Source organism: Saccopteryx leptura, chromosome 3 (assembly GCF_036850995.1).
Source record: "Saccopteryx leptura isolate mSacLep1 chromosome 3, mSacLep1_pri_phased_curated, whole genome shotgun sequence".
NCBI lineage: Eukaryota > Metazoa > Chordata > Mammalia > Chiroptera > Emballonuridae > Saccopteryx > Saccopteryx leptura.
Window position 1 is genome coordinate 63,412,776 of NC_089505.1, and position 16,973 is coordinate 63,429,748.

The following is a 16,973-nucleotide window of genomic DNA, read 5'->3' on the forward strand; positions in this document are numbered from 1 at the left end:
CAGGGCACCAGCACAGCCAGGCTTGGGCCCTCTTCTGCACTGAAGACTTCTTGTATCCTCATGTGACAGGAGGGATAAGGGAGCTCTCTGAGTTCCCTTTTATAAGGGCACTAATCACACTCATCAGGGCTCTACCACTATGACCTAATCACCTCCCACAGGCCCCGCCTCCTAATACCATCCATCACCTTTGGGAGTTAAGATTTCAGTTTGTGGATTTTGGGGGACAAAAATATTTAGACCATAGCACCAAGACATATTGCTAAGTGGGAAATAAACAAATATAACACTACTGCCACAAAAATGCTGTGAAACGCATCACCTTAATATGCAGTAGCTTTGGCCTTGGCCGGGTAGGTCAGTCGGTTAGAGCATCGTCCTGATACACCAACGTGTGGGTTCGATCCCCAGTCAGGGCACATACGGGAAACAAACACTGAATGCATTAATAAGTGGAACAACAAATGAACGCTTCTCTCTCTTTCTCTCCTTTCCTCTCTCTGTCTCTCTAAAAAATAAAAAAAATCAATCAATACAAAATGCAACATTGTTTAAACTTTATTTTGAGAGTATATTTTTAAAGCTGGGGACAGTGAAACAAAGAAGGACTTAGGATAGAAAAAGATGCCTGACCTGTGGTGGTGCAGTGGATAAAGCATCGACCTGGAAATGCTGAGGTCGCCGGTTCAAAACCCTGGGCTTGCCTGGTCAAGGCACATATGGGAGTTGATGCTTCCAGCTCCTCCCCCCGTCTCTCTCCCTCTCTCTCTCCTCTCTAAAAATGAATAAATAAAAAATAAATAAAAATTAAAAAGAATTCTTTCAAAAAAAAAAGGAAAAAGCAACAAGAGAGAGCATAGGCGGTGCCGCTCTGCCTCCTGGAGAGTGAGAGAAAAGGGGGCCTTGGAAACAAGTTCTGGGGGTTAGCCCTGGGTGAGCTGCTGCTGCCCCTTGCCCCTTGCCCCCTGCTGCAAGTCTCATGGGCTCTTAGAGCTCAGGAGATGCACACCTGTGGGGGAAGAAGAGGGAGAGGCGTGGCATGGTCGTGGAGGGCGAGCACACAAAATGCAGTAGTTCTAAATGCATTTGGGCTGGCTGAGAATGGGTGATATAGGACGAGCCCAGCTGGGAAGCTCTGTTTCATACTGTTAAAACAAGACAACTGGCCCCAAATGGACTTATGCTAACTGAGCCTCATATCACCAAGACTTAACTTAATGACAGTTTTGGCTCTCCCAGAAATGGAATCTTAAACCAGTCAATCAGGAATCGCCCAATCAGCACTAGTTAGGTCATCGCCTGACAGACTCCTGCCGTCTCCTAAAGGAAAATGACTTTGCAATAACCAAGCTGCTTTTCTGCCAAGGATAACTTGTTTGTTCCCTTTCCCTCTGCCTATCAGTCTTTCGTTTTTTTGTGTGGCTTCTCGGAGCTCCTTTCTATCAGCTAGATTGGATGCTGCCCGATTTGGACCTGTTTTTGCTCAAATAAACTCTTAAAAATTTAAGTTTGCCTCTGTTTATCTTTTAACAATATGCAGATGGTGTGGGGCGTGGGCCAAAGCAGGAGCAGAGCAGCAGCGCAGAAAAAACCCTGTCTCAGGCCCAGACACAAAAGGAAATGTTCAAAGCCTCCTAAGGTCTAAGCTCAGAACTGGCCTGTTACTTGTGCCCCTCTGCTGTCATTGTCCAAAGCAAGTCATATGACCACACCCAAAGTCAAAGCTGTCAATCAGTCTATCTCAGGGTCCCCAAACTTTTTACACAGGGGGCCAGTTCACTGTCCCTCAGACCGTTGGAGGGCCGGACTATAGAAAAAACTATGAACAAATCCCTATGCACACTGCACATATCTTATTTTAAAGTAAAAAAACAAAATGGGAACAAATACAATATTTAAAATAAAGAACAAGTAAATTTAAATCAACAAACTGACCAGTATTTCAGTGGGAACTATGCTCCTCTCACTGACCACCAAGGAAAGAGGTGCCCCTTCCGAAATGGCCTCAGGGGGCCGCATGTGGCCCGCGGGCTATAGTTTGGGGACGCCTGGTCTATCTCTATGGGTAAGATTGTTTACATTTGTACTTTTCTTCAATGGGCACTCATGCTCATACATCCACATGCAATTCATACCCACAGACGATCTCTGCAAGGATATTAGGAACCGGTAATGTGTCTGCTTCCGGGAAGGATGTCTGGGGACAGAGGGAGACAAAGACTCTTCACTCTATAGCATTTTGTTCTCTGTGAATATTTTTTCTGACAGTGCATGACTATGTAAATTTTTGCCTGGCCAGGCGGTGATACAGTGGATAAGAGTGTTGACCTGGTATGCTGAGGACCTAGGTTGGAGACCCCATGGTCGCTGGCTTAAAGCCCAAAGTTACTAACTTGAGCAAAGAATCCCTGCTTTGGCTGGATCCCCCCAGTCAAGGCACATATGAGAAGCAATCAATGAACAAATAAGAGTGTCACAACTGGCCCTGGCCAGTTGGCTCAGTGGTAGAGCGTCGGCCTGGCGTGCAGGAGTCCCAGGTTCGATTCCTGGCCAGGGCACACAGGAGAAGCGCCCATCTGCTTCTCCACCCCTCCCCTCTCCTTCCTCTCTGTCTCTCTCTTCCCCTCCCGCAGCCAAGGCTCCATTGGAGCAAAGTTTACCCAGGTGCTGAGGATGGTTCTGTGGCCTCTGCCTCAGGCGCTAGACTGGCTCTGGTCGCAACAGAGCTACGCCCCGGATGGGCAGAGCATCGCCCCCGGGTGGGCGTGCCGGGTGGATCTCGGTCGGGCGCATGTGGGAGTCTGTTGGACTGCCTCCCCATTTCTGGCTTCAGAAAAATACCAAAAAAAAAAAAAAAAAAGTGTCACAACTATGGGTTGATGCTTATTTTTCTCCTTTCTAGTCAGTCTCTGTCTCTCTCTCACTAAAAATAAATAAATGAGCGGGAGTTCTTTTTTTTTAAGATTTTATTTATTGATTTTAGACAGAGGATAGAGTGACAGGCAGGAGTAAAAAATAGGAAGTATCAACTCATAGTTGCTTTTCATGAGGTGGGCAAGCCTGGGGTTTTGAACCGGCAACCTCAGCATTTCAGAAGGTCAACACTTTATCCACTGCACCACCACAGGTCACATGGAAACTTTTTAAAAACTGTGGCCAGGCCCTGGCCGGTTGGCTCAGTGGTAGAGCGTCGGCCTGGTGTGCAGAAGTCCCAGGTTCGATTCCCGGCCAAGGCACACAGGAGAAGCGCCCATCTGCTTCTCCACCCCTCCCCCTCTCCTTCCTCTCTGTCTCTCTCTTCCCCTCCCGCAGCGAGGCTCCATTGGAGCAAAGATGGCCCGGGTGCTGGGGATGGCTCCTTGGCCTCTGCCCCAGGCGCTAGAGTGGCTCTGGTCGCAACAGAGCGACGCTCCGGAGGGGCAGAGCATCGCCCCCTGGTGGGCAGAGCATCACCCCTGGTGGGCGTGCCGGGTGGATCCCGGTCGGGCGCATGCGGGAGTCTGTCTGACTGTCTCTCCCCGTTTCCAGCTTCGGAAAAATACAAAAAACAAACAAACAAAAAAAAAACTGTGGCCAAGCCCTGGCTGGTTGGCTCAGTGGTAGAACGTCGGCCTGGCTTGTGGGAGTCCAGGGTTTGATCCCCGGCCAGGGCACACAGGAGAAGCGCCCATCTGCTTCTCCACCCCTCCCCCTCTCCTTCCTCTCTGTCTCTCTCTTCCCCTCCCGTAGCCAAGGCTCCATTGGAGCAGGGATGACCCCGGCACTGAGGATGGCTCCATGGCCTCTGCCTTGGGCGCTGGAATGGCTCTGGTGGCAACAGAGCGACGACCCAGATGGGCAAGCATCGCCCCCTGGTGGGCATGCCGGGTGGATCCCGGTCGGGCGCATGCAGGAGTCTGTCTGACTGCCTCCCCGCTTCCAACTTCAGAAATATACACACACAAAAAAAACAAACTGTGGCCAAGAAGAAAAAACAAAAAATTCCTCACCCATTCTTTTTGTTTTTTACTAACTATAAGAGAAAGTTTATTTAGAAAGTCCCAAGGTAGAATAAGTGAAAGGTAAAAGAAATGGATCCAGCAAATAAGTCACAGAGGCAAAAGAAGGGCCCTTGGAGCTTAGGAGAGAGAAAAGGAAAGGCAACAGAGCCTAAGAGCGAGGAAGAATGAGGGGGAGGAAGGCACTGGTATGCCGCCAGGAGGGAGAACGCTTCACCCATTTTTCTGACATGGCAAACTGAGGCCTTAAGTGATAAGATGAGGGTCTTATTGAGAGGCTACGTGGCTGTGGTCTTGGGCAAGGGACTTCTCCTTTCTGAGCCTCAGTTTCTCCCTCTTTATATGGAGCCAATAATTGTGCTTCCCTCAGGGGTTGGTTATATGGATTCAGGGGTCTCTGCTACTCCTTAGCTGTGTGATCTTGGACAAGTCACTTGACCTCTCTGTGTCTCATCTTCTTCTCCTGTGTTATGGGGATAATCATAGCACCTTACCAGGTTGATGTGAGGATTAATAAAGTTAATTTACAAGACTTGGCATAGGGCCCATCCTGAGTAAGAACTCGACACTTCAGCCCTCGTTGGTGTGCAAAAGTGCTTGGCACACCCTGGCTGAGTAGTTCAGTTGGTTAGAGCATTGCCCTGATTCCTATGTTGCAGGTTTGATCCCCAGTCAGGGCACATCCAAGAATCAACCAGTGAGTGCATAAATAAGTGGAACAACAGATTGATGTTTCTCTCTCCCTCTCTCTACCTTCCTCTTTCTCTAAAGTCAATAAGATAAATTAAAAAAAAAATTTTTTTTTAAGGCTTGGCACAAACAGGGCCAACATAAAGAAATAGTCACCGGCCCTGGCCTATTGGCTCAGTGGTAGAGCGTCGGCCTGGCCTGCGGGAGTCCCGGGTTCCATTCCCAGCCAGGGCACACAGGAGAAGCACCCATCTGCTTCTCCACCCCTCCCCCTCTCCTTCCTCTCTCTCTCTCTCTCTTCCCCTCCTGCAGCCAAGGCTCCATTGGAGCAAAGTTTGCCCAGGCGCTGAGGATAGCTCTGTGGCCTCTGCCTCAGGCGCTAGAATGGCTCTGATTGCGGCAGAGCATCGCCCCCTGGTGGGCATGCTGGGTGGATCCCGGATGGGCGCATGCAAGAGTCTGTCTGACTGCCTCCCTGTTTCCAACTTTGAAAAAATATAAAAATACAAAAAAAAAAAAAAGAAATGGTCACCTTAGTCAACCTGCCTGACCAGGCAGTGGTGCAGTGGATAGGGCGTCGGACTGGGACTCAGAGGACCCAGGTTCGAAACCCAGAGGCCGTGGGCTTGAGCGCAGGCTCATCTGGTTTGAGCAAGACTCACCAGCTTGAGCCCAGGGTTGCTGGCTTGAGCAAGGGGTCACTTGGTCTGCTGTAGCCCCCTGGCCAAGGCACATATGAGAAAGCAATCAATGAACAACTAGGGTGCCCCAACAGAGAATTGATGCTTCTCATCTCTTTCCCTTCCTGTCTGTCTGTCCCTCTCTCTGTCACACACACACACACACACACACACACACACAAATCATGTTCTCCTTTCAGTCTTTTTTCTCACTTACTATTCACCATTATGCTATATAATGAGTGTGATCATCTCAGTTTTATAAATGAAAAGATAGGTTCCCAGTATTATAGACAAAAAAATAGGTGTTTACTGTTGCCACTCAGTTAAAATCCTACTGAGTGGCAACAGTAGGATTTGAACTCAGCTCTACCTGGCTCCAATTCCCCCTCTCCACAGGCCCACACCTACATGCATAGTGTTTTCCATGGGCTACTCCATGCTAAGGATTACTCATTAGTCCCCAAGACAACCTCACTGACTAGGTTACCCTTGTGAGTCCTCAGACCAGGAACTTGAGGCCCAGAGAGGTTAATTCCTGGCTCAGGGGTCACACAGCTAGCAAATGGTAAGCAGGGATTTGCATCTGGGCTGCCTGGCTCCAATTTTGTACTGCCCCCTAATAAGCGTGTGGCAGATGTCAAACCACTATCCAGTATCCTAAGGCTAAAAAAGTTGGGGGTGGAAAAAAGAGTTGAGGGTGGGGGACTCAGCTGCCTCCTTCTACCCTGTTCCCTAAAAATAATCTGGAAAAGTTAGAGCTTAAAGTTGAGTTTTATTTTATATCATTCCATCAACACTCACTCTCCCGAGTGCCTTCTCTGTGTTCTGTTGTGTTGGGTAGCACTGGAGACACTATAACTCACAGTGGGTAGGGCTGGGATGTGGGAGCCCAGGAAGCTGCAGGAGCCTGGAAGGATGTCTCATGCAGCCTGTGAGGGGTCAGAGAAAGCTTCCCGGATTAGGGAGCATGTGCACTGGGATTTGGAGAACAGGTGCGGAGCTGCTCGATAGTCTGCGGCCTGGTCCACGGGGCAGCAGCGCCCTCTGCTGTATACATTCTGTAGGGCAGAGACCGGGGTAAGGCAGAGGTTCGGAAAAGCTTGCGTTAAACCAAATTCTATGATAGAACCTGTGAGCCCAGCTTTTTGGCAAATTTACGTTTCTAGGACTTGAATGAGTCAGCCAGTCACTCAAGAGGTATTTGTGAAGCACCTACTTTGCTCCAGCTCTGTTCTAGTGCTGACCTTCAGTGGGGGGGGGGGGGGGAGAGAATCAATAATTTATCATATAATCAGTAACTAATATTTTCTAAGTGCTTCCTATCCATTTATTAACTTATTCAATCCTCACAGCCTTTGAGTATCTCCATTTTACAGATAAGGAAAACGAAGAGGGGGTAAATTACTTGCCCAACGCCTGCACAGCCAATAAATGCTGAAATGAGATTTAAACCCAGAGCCCAAATTTTACCTAGCCAATAGTGTGACATAACATAATAATGTGATCTATTACATAAAATAATTTTAGGCCCTGAAAAGTTTGTGAACAAAAATCAAGAAGGGAAATGACCCTGACCTGCGGTGGCGCAATAGGTAAAAGCGTTGACCTGGAACGCTGAGGTTGCTGGTTCAAAACCCCGGGCTTGCCTGGTCAAGGCACGTATGGGAGTTGATGCTTCCTGCTCCTCCCCCCCTTCTCTCTCTCAGCTTCTCTCTCTAAAATGAATAAATAAAATCTTAAAAAAAAAAAGGGGGGGGGGAAATGAGCTACTGTTTTGGTGGAAAGGTGTCATTTAGAAGGGGCAGTCAGGGAAGGCTTCTCAGAGGAAGCAGCCTTTGCGAAGATACCAAACGGTGAGATCTGTGAGAAGAGAGGTCCAAGCAGGAGGTACAGCCAAGGCAAAGGTCCAGAGGCTGAAACTGCAAGAAGGCCATGAGTCTGGGATCCAAAATTTCCAAGATTCCAAGTTCTTGAGGTTCTAGCTCGCCGAGGAGGCGCTTCCCGGCCTCACGCACGCTGGAATCTCCTCAGGTTCGACGTGCCCTGGAGGCTCCGGGCTCCGCGTCCAAGCGCTGCAATTTTCCCCCGGGCCCTCGCTGCGCGGCCAAACTTTCCCCAGGTGGTGGGCGGGGCAGGCCTCACCTGCGGGGGCGGAGCGCTGGCCGCCACGCCCCGCAGAGGACTCGCCCACGGCCCTAGACTCGGGGCACAGCTGGGAGCCGCAGGGCGTGCGTCGCACGGGAGAAGCGGCCCGGCGCAGCGCGGCCGACTGCGTCCCGGAGCCGCCACGGTCAGGTGGGAGTCGGGAGTGCGGGGCTCGGGTCCCCTGGGCGGCGAGGATGGAGGTGGGGACGGAGGGTGAGGGCTGGGCCTGGCGCACCCCTGGACCCGCCGGCCTGGTAACGGGGACCGGCCTGGGAGCCCCTTGACTTCCCCTGCCCCTTCCTGGGGCTCCCCCGGCGCTGGAGGCCCGGCTGGGGCCCGCCCCCTTCCCCGGGCGCAAGTAAACAGGGCGGGGGCGGGGCTTAGGGGGAAGGAGGGGGCCCTTGTGACGGCTGCCAGGAAGACGGGGCGCGTGGCTCTGGGCTGGCAATCTAGGGACAAGTTGTGTGGTTTGGAAGGCTGGCCATGATGGGGACCTCTCGCCTGCAAGTGTGTGGAGAGAGTGTGTACGTGTGCATGAGGGGTGGTATATGAAACTGAGGTGTGTGTGTCATGGTGTAGAGAGCTCAGGTGTGTGTAGAGAGGATGTTGGGCTGTGGTTATGGGTGTGAAGCGGAGATGGACTGTACGTGTGACCCTGAGAGGTCGCACAGTGTGAATGATGTGGAAATCAGTTCAGTGATGTGGGGCTGTTGGCTATCTCTGTGTGTTTGTAATGCTGTTCAAGTGTGTGGCTGTGTGTATGGGAGGGAGTGGAACTGTTGGATTAGGTGTGAGTGTGACCAAGAGGTTGCATGGCAGTGGTTGTCTTCCTACCTGTAAGATGGGGGAGTTGTGCCCTGACAGGGTACCTCAGTTGGTTAGAGTGTCATCCCAGTACAGCAAGGTTGTGGGTTTGTGCCCCAGTCAGGGTACATACAAGAATCAACCAATAATTGCATAAAAATGTTGAACAACAAATTGATGTTTCTCTCTTTCCAATTTCTCTAAAATCAATGTTTTATTTTTTGAGAGAGAGAGAGAGACAAAGAGAGGGACATCCAGGGGTCCCCAAACTTTTTACACAGGGGGCCAGTTCACTGTCCCTCAGACCATTGGAGGGCTCCCACATACAGTGCTCCTCTCACTGACCACCAGTGAGAGAGTTGCCCCTTCTGGAAGTGCGGCAGGAGCTGGATAAATGGCCTTAGGGGGCCAAATTGCAGCCCGTGGGCCATAGTTTGGGGACGCCTGGAACAGACAGAAAGGGAGAAAGATGAGAAGCACCAATTCTTTGTTGTGACTCCTTAGTTCATTGATTACTTTATCATATGTGCCTTAACCAGGGGCTCCAGCAGATCGAGTGACCCCTTGCTTCAAGACAGCGACCTTTGGGCTTGAGCCAGTAACCATGAGGTCATGTCCATGATCCCATGTTCATGCCAGCGACCCTGCACTCAAGCTGGTGAGCCCATGCTCAAGCTGGCGACCTTGGGGTTTCAAACCTGGTTCCTCTGTGTCCCAGTCCAGTGCTCTATCCACTATGCCACAGTCTGGTCAGGCTAAAAGCAATTTTTTAAAAAGTTGGGAGAGTGGCAGGGAGGTAGGTAGGGTGTGCAAAACTGGTTGTGGGGGTGGACTATCATTGTCAGCTATGTGGTTGTGCATACAGAGAGGGACATCCAGGGGTCCCCAAACTTTTTACACAGGGGGCCAGTTCACTGTCCCTCAGACCATTGGAGGGCTCCCACATACAGTGCTCCTCTCACTGACCACCAATGAGAGAGTTGCCCCTTCTGGAAGTGCGGCAGGAGCTGGATAAATGGCCTTAGGGGGCCAAATTGCAGCCCGTGGGCCATAGTTTGGGGACGCCTGGGACAGACAGAAAGGGAGAAAGATGAGCACGTGCAGGGGATTTCACTGCTGGGGGACTGTGTGAGTGCGGGTGCATTGGGGAAATAGCCCCAGTGCTGTGTAGCTGAGCATATCATGGCTGCTGTTACTGTGGTCATCAGTCAGACTGGATGGTGCAGGCAAGGCTGTCTGGAGCATTCGGCTCAGCTGTCTGACATTGTGCATAAGGTTGTAGGTGATTGAAGAAATTGGCAAACCTGAGTAAATACTGGTTGCAGTTGTCAGATGGCTCTCAAACTTGTTTGATTGTGGTGTTGTTTCTTTTTCTTTTTTTTTTTTTTTTACGGAGACAGAGAGAGTCAGAGAGAGGGATAGATAGGGACAGACAGACTGGAACGGAGAGAGATGAGAAGCATCAATCATCAGTTTTTCATTGTGGCACTTTAGTTGTTAATTGATTGCTTTCTCATATGTGCCTTCACTGTGGGGCTACAGCAGACCGAGTAACCCCTTACTCGAGCCAGCGACCTTGGGTCCAAGGTTGGTGAGCTTTGCTCAAACCGGATGAGCCCGCGCTCAAGCTGGCGATCTCGGGGTCTTGAACCTGGGTCCTCTGCATCCCAGTCCGATGCTCTATCCACTGCGCCACCACCTGGTCAGGTGTGATTGTGATTGTTAATGGAGCTTGTGTATGAGGTGTGAAACTAAGAATGGTGTGACATATACACGTGTACAAAGGGACTGATAAATGCACAAACATATACAGAGAGAGAGAGAGATTGAGGGTGATAAGAGCCCAAGGTCTATAAAACCCACGGGATAATGTGCTGCCCTTACTGCATGTCCAAGTGTGTGTGATTGTGAACTTGCGAGCAGGTGCTGAAACCACTGGGCTACTCTCAATGGATGGACACGGTGGCTTGAGTGAAGTATGCCTGGGAGGCTGTTTGTGTAAACTGTGGCACTGCCTCTTAGTGTCTCCACAGCCGTTTGTGCCCTGGGCACCCACTTGTGACAGTGTAACTGAGTTTGAATTCAGGGGCCATTTGTATGCCTATGTTTGGAGTTCTGTATGTGAATCTGTGTGTGCATTGTGTGAAGGTGTGCAGATCCTGCTGGCCCAAGAGGGGCTGGGGCAGAGAGGAAGGGGGGAAGATGGTGACAGGTCCATCATCCAGGTGTGCTTGGAGGAGGCATTGGGCACAGGGCAGAACCTGGGTGGCTTGCCGGGCTGTGCAGGTGTGGGAGAGGGCATGTATGACAAGCGTTAAGTGCCAGGAGATGGTCAGAGCATGAGGCATTTGGGATTTGGTTGTGTTTTTGCAAGGAGAAAGTTCATTTCTGTGTGCTGTGTGTTGGTTTCTATTTCAGAGAGGAAAATATGCCTGTGTGTTATGTTGTGTTTTCAAAAGGGGAGCGTATGTGTGTTTGCCTGAGTGTTGCATTAGGTTGTATTTTGAAAGGAAAGTGTGGATATGTGTGTGTTTGTTGAGTTTTATATTTTAGAGGAGGAAGAGAAGGCATCTTACATTGTATTTCTAAGAATCCCTTCTGAGGGTACGTATGTGTATTGAGTTGTATTTCTGAGAGGGAGGTATTGTGTGTGAGTGTGTATACGAGGACTCCAGCTGTGTCATTGGCTTTGTCGCCCACATACAACTACATGAAGTCTCACGTGTAAGACTCCCCCCATTATGTTCTTGGTCTCAGACCCTCACTGTCAATGGCCCGTGACGTCCCTGGGCCATACCTGTCACACGTGTGTCCTAACATGCCTTGGGCTGGCTGGGCCTGTCTGCAGTGGGGAGAGCAGAGCCCTTGCTCCCTCAGGGTCTGTCAGCTCCTCAGACCTGGGGAGCCACACATGGGGTTCTCCCCCCTGACCCCCCATCTAGCGGCCTCCTCTGTTTCTGGAACCCCAACCCTGGGTCCTTTTCTCTTGTCCCACCCCCCAGCCCCAGTGGTCTAACTGGTTCCCAACAAAAACACCCTAAGAATGAGCTCACAGAGAGGCTGCCGCCTCCACACACCCCGCCCCACACACCGGCGGAAGTGGGTGCTCCAGCTCCAGGTCACACGGCCAGGGGGTCTGGGCCAGGGTCTCCAGGGCCCTGGGGTGGCGAGGGCTGGCCAGGTGGGCTGGAGCGGGGGGGGGGGGCAGCCACGAGCCAGCTGTTTGCCCTCTTTTAGTTAGTCACCTGGGGTTTTGGAGTTGTCCTCAGGGCTGAGAACAGGCAAAGGTAGACTAGAATGTTCTCAGTTGAAGGCTGGCCAGGATGGGTGTGGGACCGGGAGCTGGCTGGAAGGAGGAGGGTAGGGAGGCAGAGGGCTGGCAGGTGGCTCGAAAGGGAGCTGGCTGGGAGGGGTCCTGCTGGCCGGAGCGGCGCAGAGGCTGAGAGGCTGGCTTGCCTGGCTTTGGCAATGACTTCCCCAATCAGGCCTGTCCCCCGGGAGCAGCAATGTCCGTGCAGGTGGCCGCCCCCGGCAGCATGGGGCTAGGCCCAGAACCCTTGAGCCCTGAGGAGCTGGTGCGGCAGACACGACAAGTGGTTCAGGGGCTGGAGGCCCTCCGTGCGGAGCACCGTGGTCTGGCAGGGCACCTGGCGGAGGCCCTGGCAGGACCGGGCCTGGTGGCTGGCACAGAACTGCTGGAAGAAAAGCAGCAGGTGGTGAGCCACTCGCTGGAAGCCATCGAGCTGGGGCTGGGCGAGGCCCAGGTATGAGGGGTTCAGCTCTGGTGGGGAGACTCAGATCTGGGGGGAAGCCCAGGGAGGCGGGCCAGGTGTGTGGGGAGGGGCCAGGCTGGGGTAGGTGAGCCCTGGGGAGCCAGATCTGGAAAGGAGAGGCCCCCCAGACAGCACTGGGGGGGGACTTGAATGTGACAGGAACCCCTGAAGCAGACGGGATCCTTTTATAGAACTGTGGGTCCTGGAAAACTTGAGGGTACATGGGTAGGACATGAAGTCCTGGACATAATTTGAGAACCTGAGTGAAATCAGAAGGACCCCTGAGTAGGATTTGGCTATGTCCCTGGGAGGCCTCTGGGCATCCTTGCAGCCACACTGGAGGGCTCTCTGCAGAATCTGGGGGGTCCCGGATAGAATAGGGATGCTCTGGCTTGGCTTGAGGTGCTGGGCTGGGGCGGGGCCTGTCTGGCAGGGTAGGGACCAGGCCCCTGACTCTCAACCCGCAACCCGCGGCAGGTGCTGTTGGCCCTGTCTGCGCATGTGGGTGCACTGGAGGCTGAGAAGCAGCGGCTGCGAGCGCAGGCCCGGCGGCTGGCCCAGGAGAATGCGTGGCTGCGGGAGGAGCTGGAGGAGACACAGCGGCGGCTGCGCACCAGTGAGGAGGCCGTGGCCCAGCTGGAGGAGGAGAAGGGCCACCTGGAGTTCCTGGGGCAGCTGCGGCAGTATGACCCACCTGCGGAGAGCCAGGTGCTCAGGGCCCTGCGAGGTGGGGGCCGCGGTGCGCTCGGGGGCCCGACCCTCCTTAGGTACCCCATTCCCCCCCAGCCTTCCCTGAGCCCCATGCTCTAGGCCCTCCAAGAAACCACCAACCCACTCGAACTTCTGCGGAAGCCCTCTGCTGTTCCACCGCAGCCTGAATCCTCCCCAGGTCCTCAGGAGACCCCTGAGGCCCATGACCATCATCAGCCCCCTCAAACCCTGAGACTTGGGACCCCCTCTCTGAAATTCACTCCCAGCCCTCATGACTCCTCACTTTTCTGTTCTCCCACAGCAGCCCGAGTCCCCACCTCGTCGAGACAGCCTGGCCTCCCTGTTCCCCAGTGAGGAGGAGGAAAGGAAAGGTGGATGTGGGGGAGCACATGACCGGGGGTGACCGGGGAGCTTGGCCATGGAGGGCGAAAGGCTGAGGCTGAGGCTGGGGAGGGACGACTGGACCCCCGTCTCTGAGCAGGGGACGGAGGTCAGAGCTGGGTGTCAGATGAAGCAGGTGGCAGTAGGGGGTGACAGTGGGCAACTGAGGCTGGAAGGCGTGAAACCTGGCAGGTGGGTGCCTGTGTTCACATCCCGTGGGCCAGTTCAATGCTGAGATTCCAGTCTCAGTAGTCAGTCAGGCCCTGTGGACACAGGGGTCAGTTGGACAGCGAGGCAGCCCTAGCTGTGTGGTGGCTATGTCCCCTCGTGTGAGGCTGGAGGGGTAGGAGACCTGCAGTGACTAGGTACCTACAACCTCCAGGCCCTGAGGTGGCGGGGGCCGCAGCCGCTCAACAGGGCGGCTATGAGATCCCGGCCCGCCTTCGGACCCTGCACAACCTCGTGATCCAGTATGCGGGGCAGGGCCGCTATGAGGTTGCCGTGCCACTGTGCCGTCAGGCCTTAGAGGACCTGGAGCGGAGTTCAGGCCACTGCCACCCCGATGTGGCCACCATGCTCAACATCCTGGCACTGGTGTACCGGTGAGGGCTGCAGCTGGCTGGGCTGCAAGGGCTGGAGGGGCAGCAGGGGTGGAACCATTGTTGGGTGGAAGATGGGGGACCCTCGTATCCTGCTCTGTCAACATGGGGCACAGGGGTAGTGGTGGGTGGGGGAAGAGATCTGGGGAGGCCACTTCAACCAAAGCAGAGAGGCATCAGGGAGTGTGGGTGACAGAGACCTCAATAGAGTGGGGATGATCCCTGGAGTGGCCAGAGGTTTGGCAGTGATCTGGAGGTGCAGGGACCCTGTGGTAGCCTTGGGGTATGGGGAGACCCAGAAGGGACCCCAAAGGGTGCCACCTATGCCTGGCTCAGCCAGGTCCCTGAGCCTGCTGGAATTAGCCTGGCCCTGGCTGACCGTCTCCATCCCTGGGCTGCCCCACAGGGACCAGAACAAGTACAAAGAAGCTACAGACCTTCTCCATGACGCCCTGCAGATCCGGGAACAGACAATGGGCCCTGAGCACCCTGCAGTGAGTGGGGCCCTGGGAGGGAGGGAGGGCTGGGGGCTGTGCCTTCTTCCGCTTGACCTGCCTCCCCCGACCCCACAGGTGGCTGCCACCCTCAACAACCTGGCTGTCCTCTATGGAAAGCGTGGGCGGTACCGGGAGGCAGAGCCCCTATGCCAGCGTGCTCTGGAGATCCGTGAGAAGGTCCTGCCCTCTGCCCAGCCCAACTCCCCTGTCCTGAGACCCTTCCCATTTGATCCTGCTCAGTTCTGTGGCTCTCAAGTGACCCTGATCCCATGCTATCCTGATTTGTTCTTGGGACCATTGACCTTTTATGTCCTTCTCACAGGATGTTAATGAGCCAACAATTTAAGCCTAGAGCACCATTCCCATGACCCACCATACTGTCCTTCCCTGACCTGTTTGACTTTGACTCCTGACTCGCCTCTCCTCATATAACTCACTTCACATACCCCCACCCTGGCACAACCTCCTCCTTAATCTACCATTTTACCTTGTATCCCAAGGCCAAGGTGGTTTCTGGACCGCCATCATCTCGACTGTGACGAACCTCTAACTTGTATAACTTCTGCCCTCCAGTCCAACCTCATGTAATTCTCCACTCCAGCCCTGTAATCCCTGATTTGTGACCCCTGTTATGGCTGCTGGCATCATGTGGCCTGCCAATCCTGGATATCCCTAATGACATGTGACCCCATGAACCCCTAGGTCCTGGGTGCCGACCACCCGGATGTGGCCAAGCAGCTCAACAACCTGGCCCTGCTCTGCCAGAACCAGGGCAAGTTTGAGGAGATGGAGCAGCACTATGCCCGAGCCCTGAGCATTTACGAAGCCCTGGGTGGGCCTCATGACCCAAATGTGGCCAAGACCAAGAACAACCTGGTGAGGGTGCAGTGGTCCCTGCGGTGTGTGTGTGTGTGTGGGGGGGGACTGATAGGTCAGGTGCTGGGGAAGCACCCTTGCTTTAAGGGTGGGATGCCAGAGGCCAGGAGTGCCCCCTGCCAGGCCCCATGGAGAAGGCATTTCCCCAGACTCTGTCTCAGCTGGGCCCTGACTGGTGGGATGCTCAACACAGAGGCCATGGGAGTGAGAAAGCAGGAAAGTGGTGGCAGCCAGAGAGCATCCCAAGTGAAAGATGCTTCTCCAGGAGCAGATGACAGCATTAGACCTTTATTGAGCTCAGTCTTTCCCTGTGCCATGTTTCTTAAAGGACCCTGTGAGGTAGATATTCTAGTAGCCCCCATTTTGCAGATGAGGAAACTGAGGCACAGAGGTTGTCACCAGCCTAAGGTAGAACAGAAAACAGGCTGGGCCCGCAAGCCCCCTGCCCTGGGTCACCTAGGCAGGAAGTGGTGGGGCCAGGCTCCAAGCTCTGCTGGGGGCCAAGGCCTGGAGGGGGAGTAGGGCTGAGGAGGATGTGCCGGGATACAGTGCTGGGAGTTCCCAAGGTCAAGCCCCATCACCCGGCTGTGCCCCCCCCCCCCCCCCGCAGGCCTTAGCCTACCTGAAACAGAACAAGTACCAGCAAGCAGAAGAGCTGTACAAAGAAATCCTCAGCAGGGAGCACCTGCCCGCCCCTCTCGGTGAGCCCCCAGTCCCTCCCCTCCCCTCAGGAGGCTTTTCAGTGTCCCCACCACAACATCCCTTCTATTCCCCAGGATCCCCCAACACAGACGCAGCTGGTGATGCAGGACAGGTAAGGGTGGACTTGGCTTTGGCTTCCAGGGTGGGAATGGGGACTGGGTGGGGCATGGGGCTGACTGATGTCCCCTGGCCTCCCCAGGTCCGGAGACGGAGCAGCTCTCTCTCCGCCAAGTTGCGTGAATCTATCCGGCGTGGAAGTGAGAAGCTGGTGTCCCGTTTCAGAAGCGAGGGGGCCACAGCAGCAGCTGGGTGAGTGTTGGATCAGGTCAGTGAAGAGCCCCCGATATCCGCAGCCCCTCCCTGTCCCACTTAAAGCCTTCCATGGCTTGTCTCCCCTGTGACACATCAGACTGGGTGCCGGAGTCTTCCCCGGGTTGGAAGCGGGCACCCCTGGACTCACTGGCTCCCTCTGCAGGATGAAGAGAGCTGTGTCCCTCAACACGCTGTACATGGATGGTGCAAGGGCCGCCAGGACCCAGGTGAGGGGGAGACAGGGCACGCAGGCCAAGGATGGAAGGGGGGCCATGCTGACAGGCCCAGAGGCGAGGGGAGGGAGAGGACAAGCTGGCATCAGGAACCAGGGGTCAGTAGGATGGAAAGGACCCAAGGACACACGGATGGGTTTTACTTGGGGGTGGAGGTAGCAGGCTCGGCGTGCGGGAGAAGGACGATGGCAGCCAGGCTGCTGCGGGAAGCTCTGGTGGCAGCTGGAGCAGTGGGGTCCTGCCTCTCACCTCCCTCCAATCCCCCTTTCTGCCTGTCCCTAGCTCCCCAGCCGGCACCTGAGTCAAGCCTCTCGGACCCTCAGCACCAGCACCCAGGACCTGGGCCCCCGTTGAAGTTTACAGGACCACGTGGCTGTAGCTTCCTGGGGAGAGTGGGAGAAGGGTGGGCACAGGGAAGCCCTTCTGTCTCCCTGCCTGCTCCCTACCTCCGGGGCACACCTGGTGTACTGGGCTGCCCCCTCTTCCCACAATTAAAGGCTGTAGATTTGGCTGCCAGGACTGTCTGCCTGCAGTTTCCTCTCTGCAGGGCCTTCCAGGGCCTCCCTGAG

The 16,973-nt window shown here is 54.3% G+C and overlaps 1 protein-coding gene across 7 annotated transcripts; it reads left to right on the forward strand.

The window, feature by feature from the left end:
- Positions 1 to 7,548: 7,548 nt before the first annotated feature.
- KLC3 (kinesin light chain 3) lies at positions 7,549 to 16,915 on the forward strand. Of its 7 annotated transcripts, XM_066373750.1 has the most exons (13): positions 7,549 to 7,666; positions 11,806 to 12,084; positions 12,571 to 12,801; positions 13,106 to 13,175; positions 13,568 to 13,787; positions 14,191 to 14,278; positions 14,357 to 14,458; positions 14,984 to 15,157; positions 15,768 to 15,858; positions 15,934 to 15,971; positions 16,059 to 16,168; positions 16,335 to 16,398; positions 16,687 to 16,915. In XM_066373750.1, exons 2-13 carry the CDS (start codon positions 11,827 to 11,829, stop codon positions 16,756 to 16,758), a joined length of 1,518 nt encoding a protein of 505 aa, XP_066229847.1. In that variant the 5' UTR covers positions 7,549 to 7,666; positions 11,806 to 11,826; the 3' UTR covers positions 16,759 to 16,915. The 7 variants fall into 7 exon arrangements, with proteins under 7 accessions (XP_066229847.1, XP_066229845.1, XP_066229844.1 ...); XM_066373748.1 differs by having other exon boundaries at positions 15,934 to 16,168; XM_066373747.1 differs by having other exon boundaries at positions 16,335 to 16,915.
- Positions 16,916 to 16,973: the final 58 nt, after the last annotated feature.

Bases quoted from the DNA above. Each gene is read 5' to 3' on its own strand.
- KLC3 (XM_066373744.1), top strand. From the start codon at position 11,827: ATGTCCGTGCAGGTGGCCGCCCCCGGCAGCATGGGGCTAGGCCCAGAA. The intron at 12,085-12,570 runs GTATGAGGGGTT...AACCCGCGGCAG, and splicing joins TGGGGCTGGGCGAGGCCCAG to GTGCTGTTGGCCCTGTCTGC. The intron at 15,158-15,767 runs GTGAGGGTGCAG...CCCCCCCCGCAG, and splicing joins CCAAGACCAAGAACAACCTG to GCCTTAGCCTACCTGAAACA.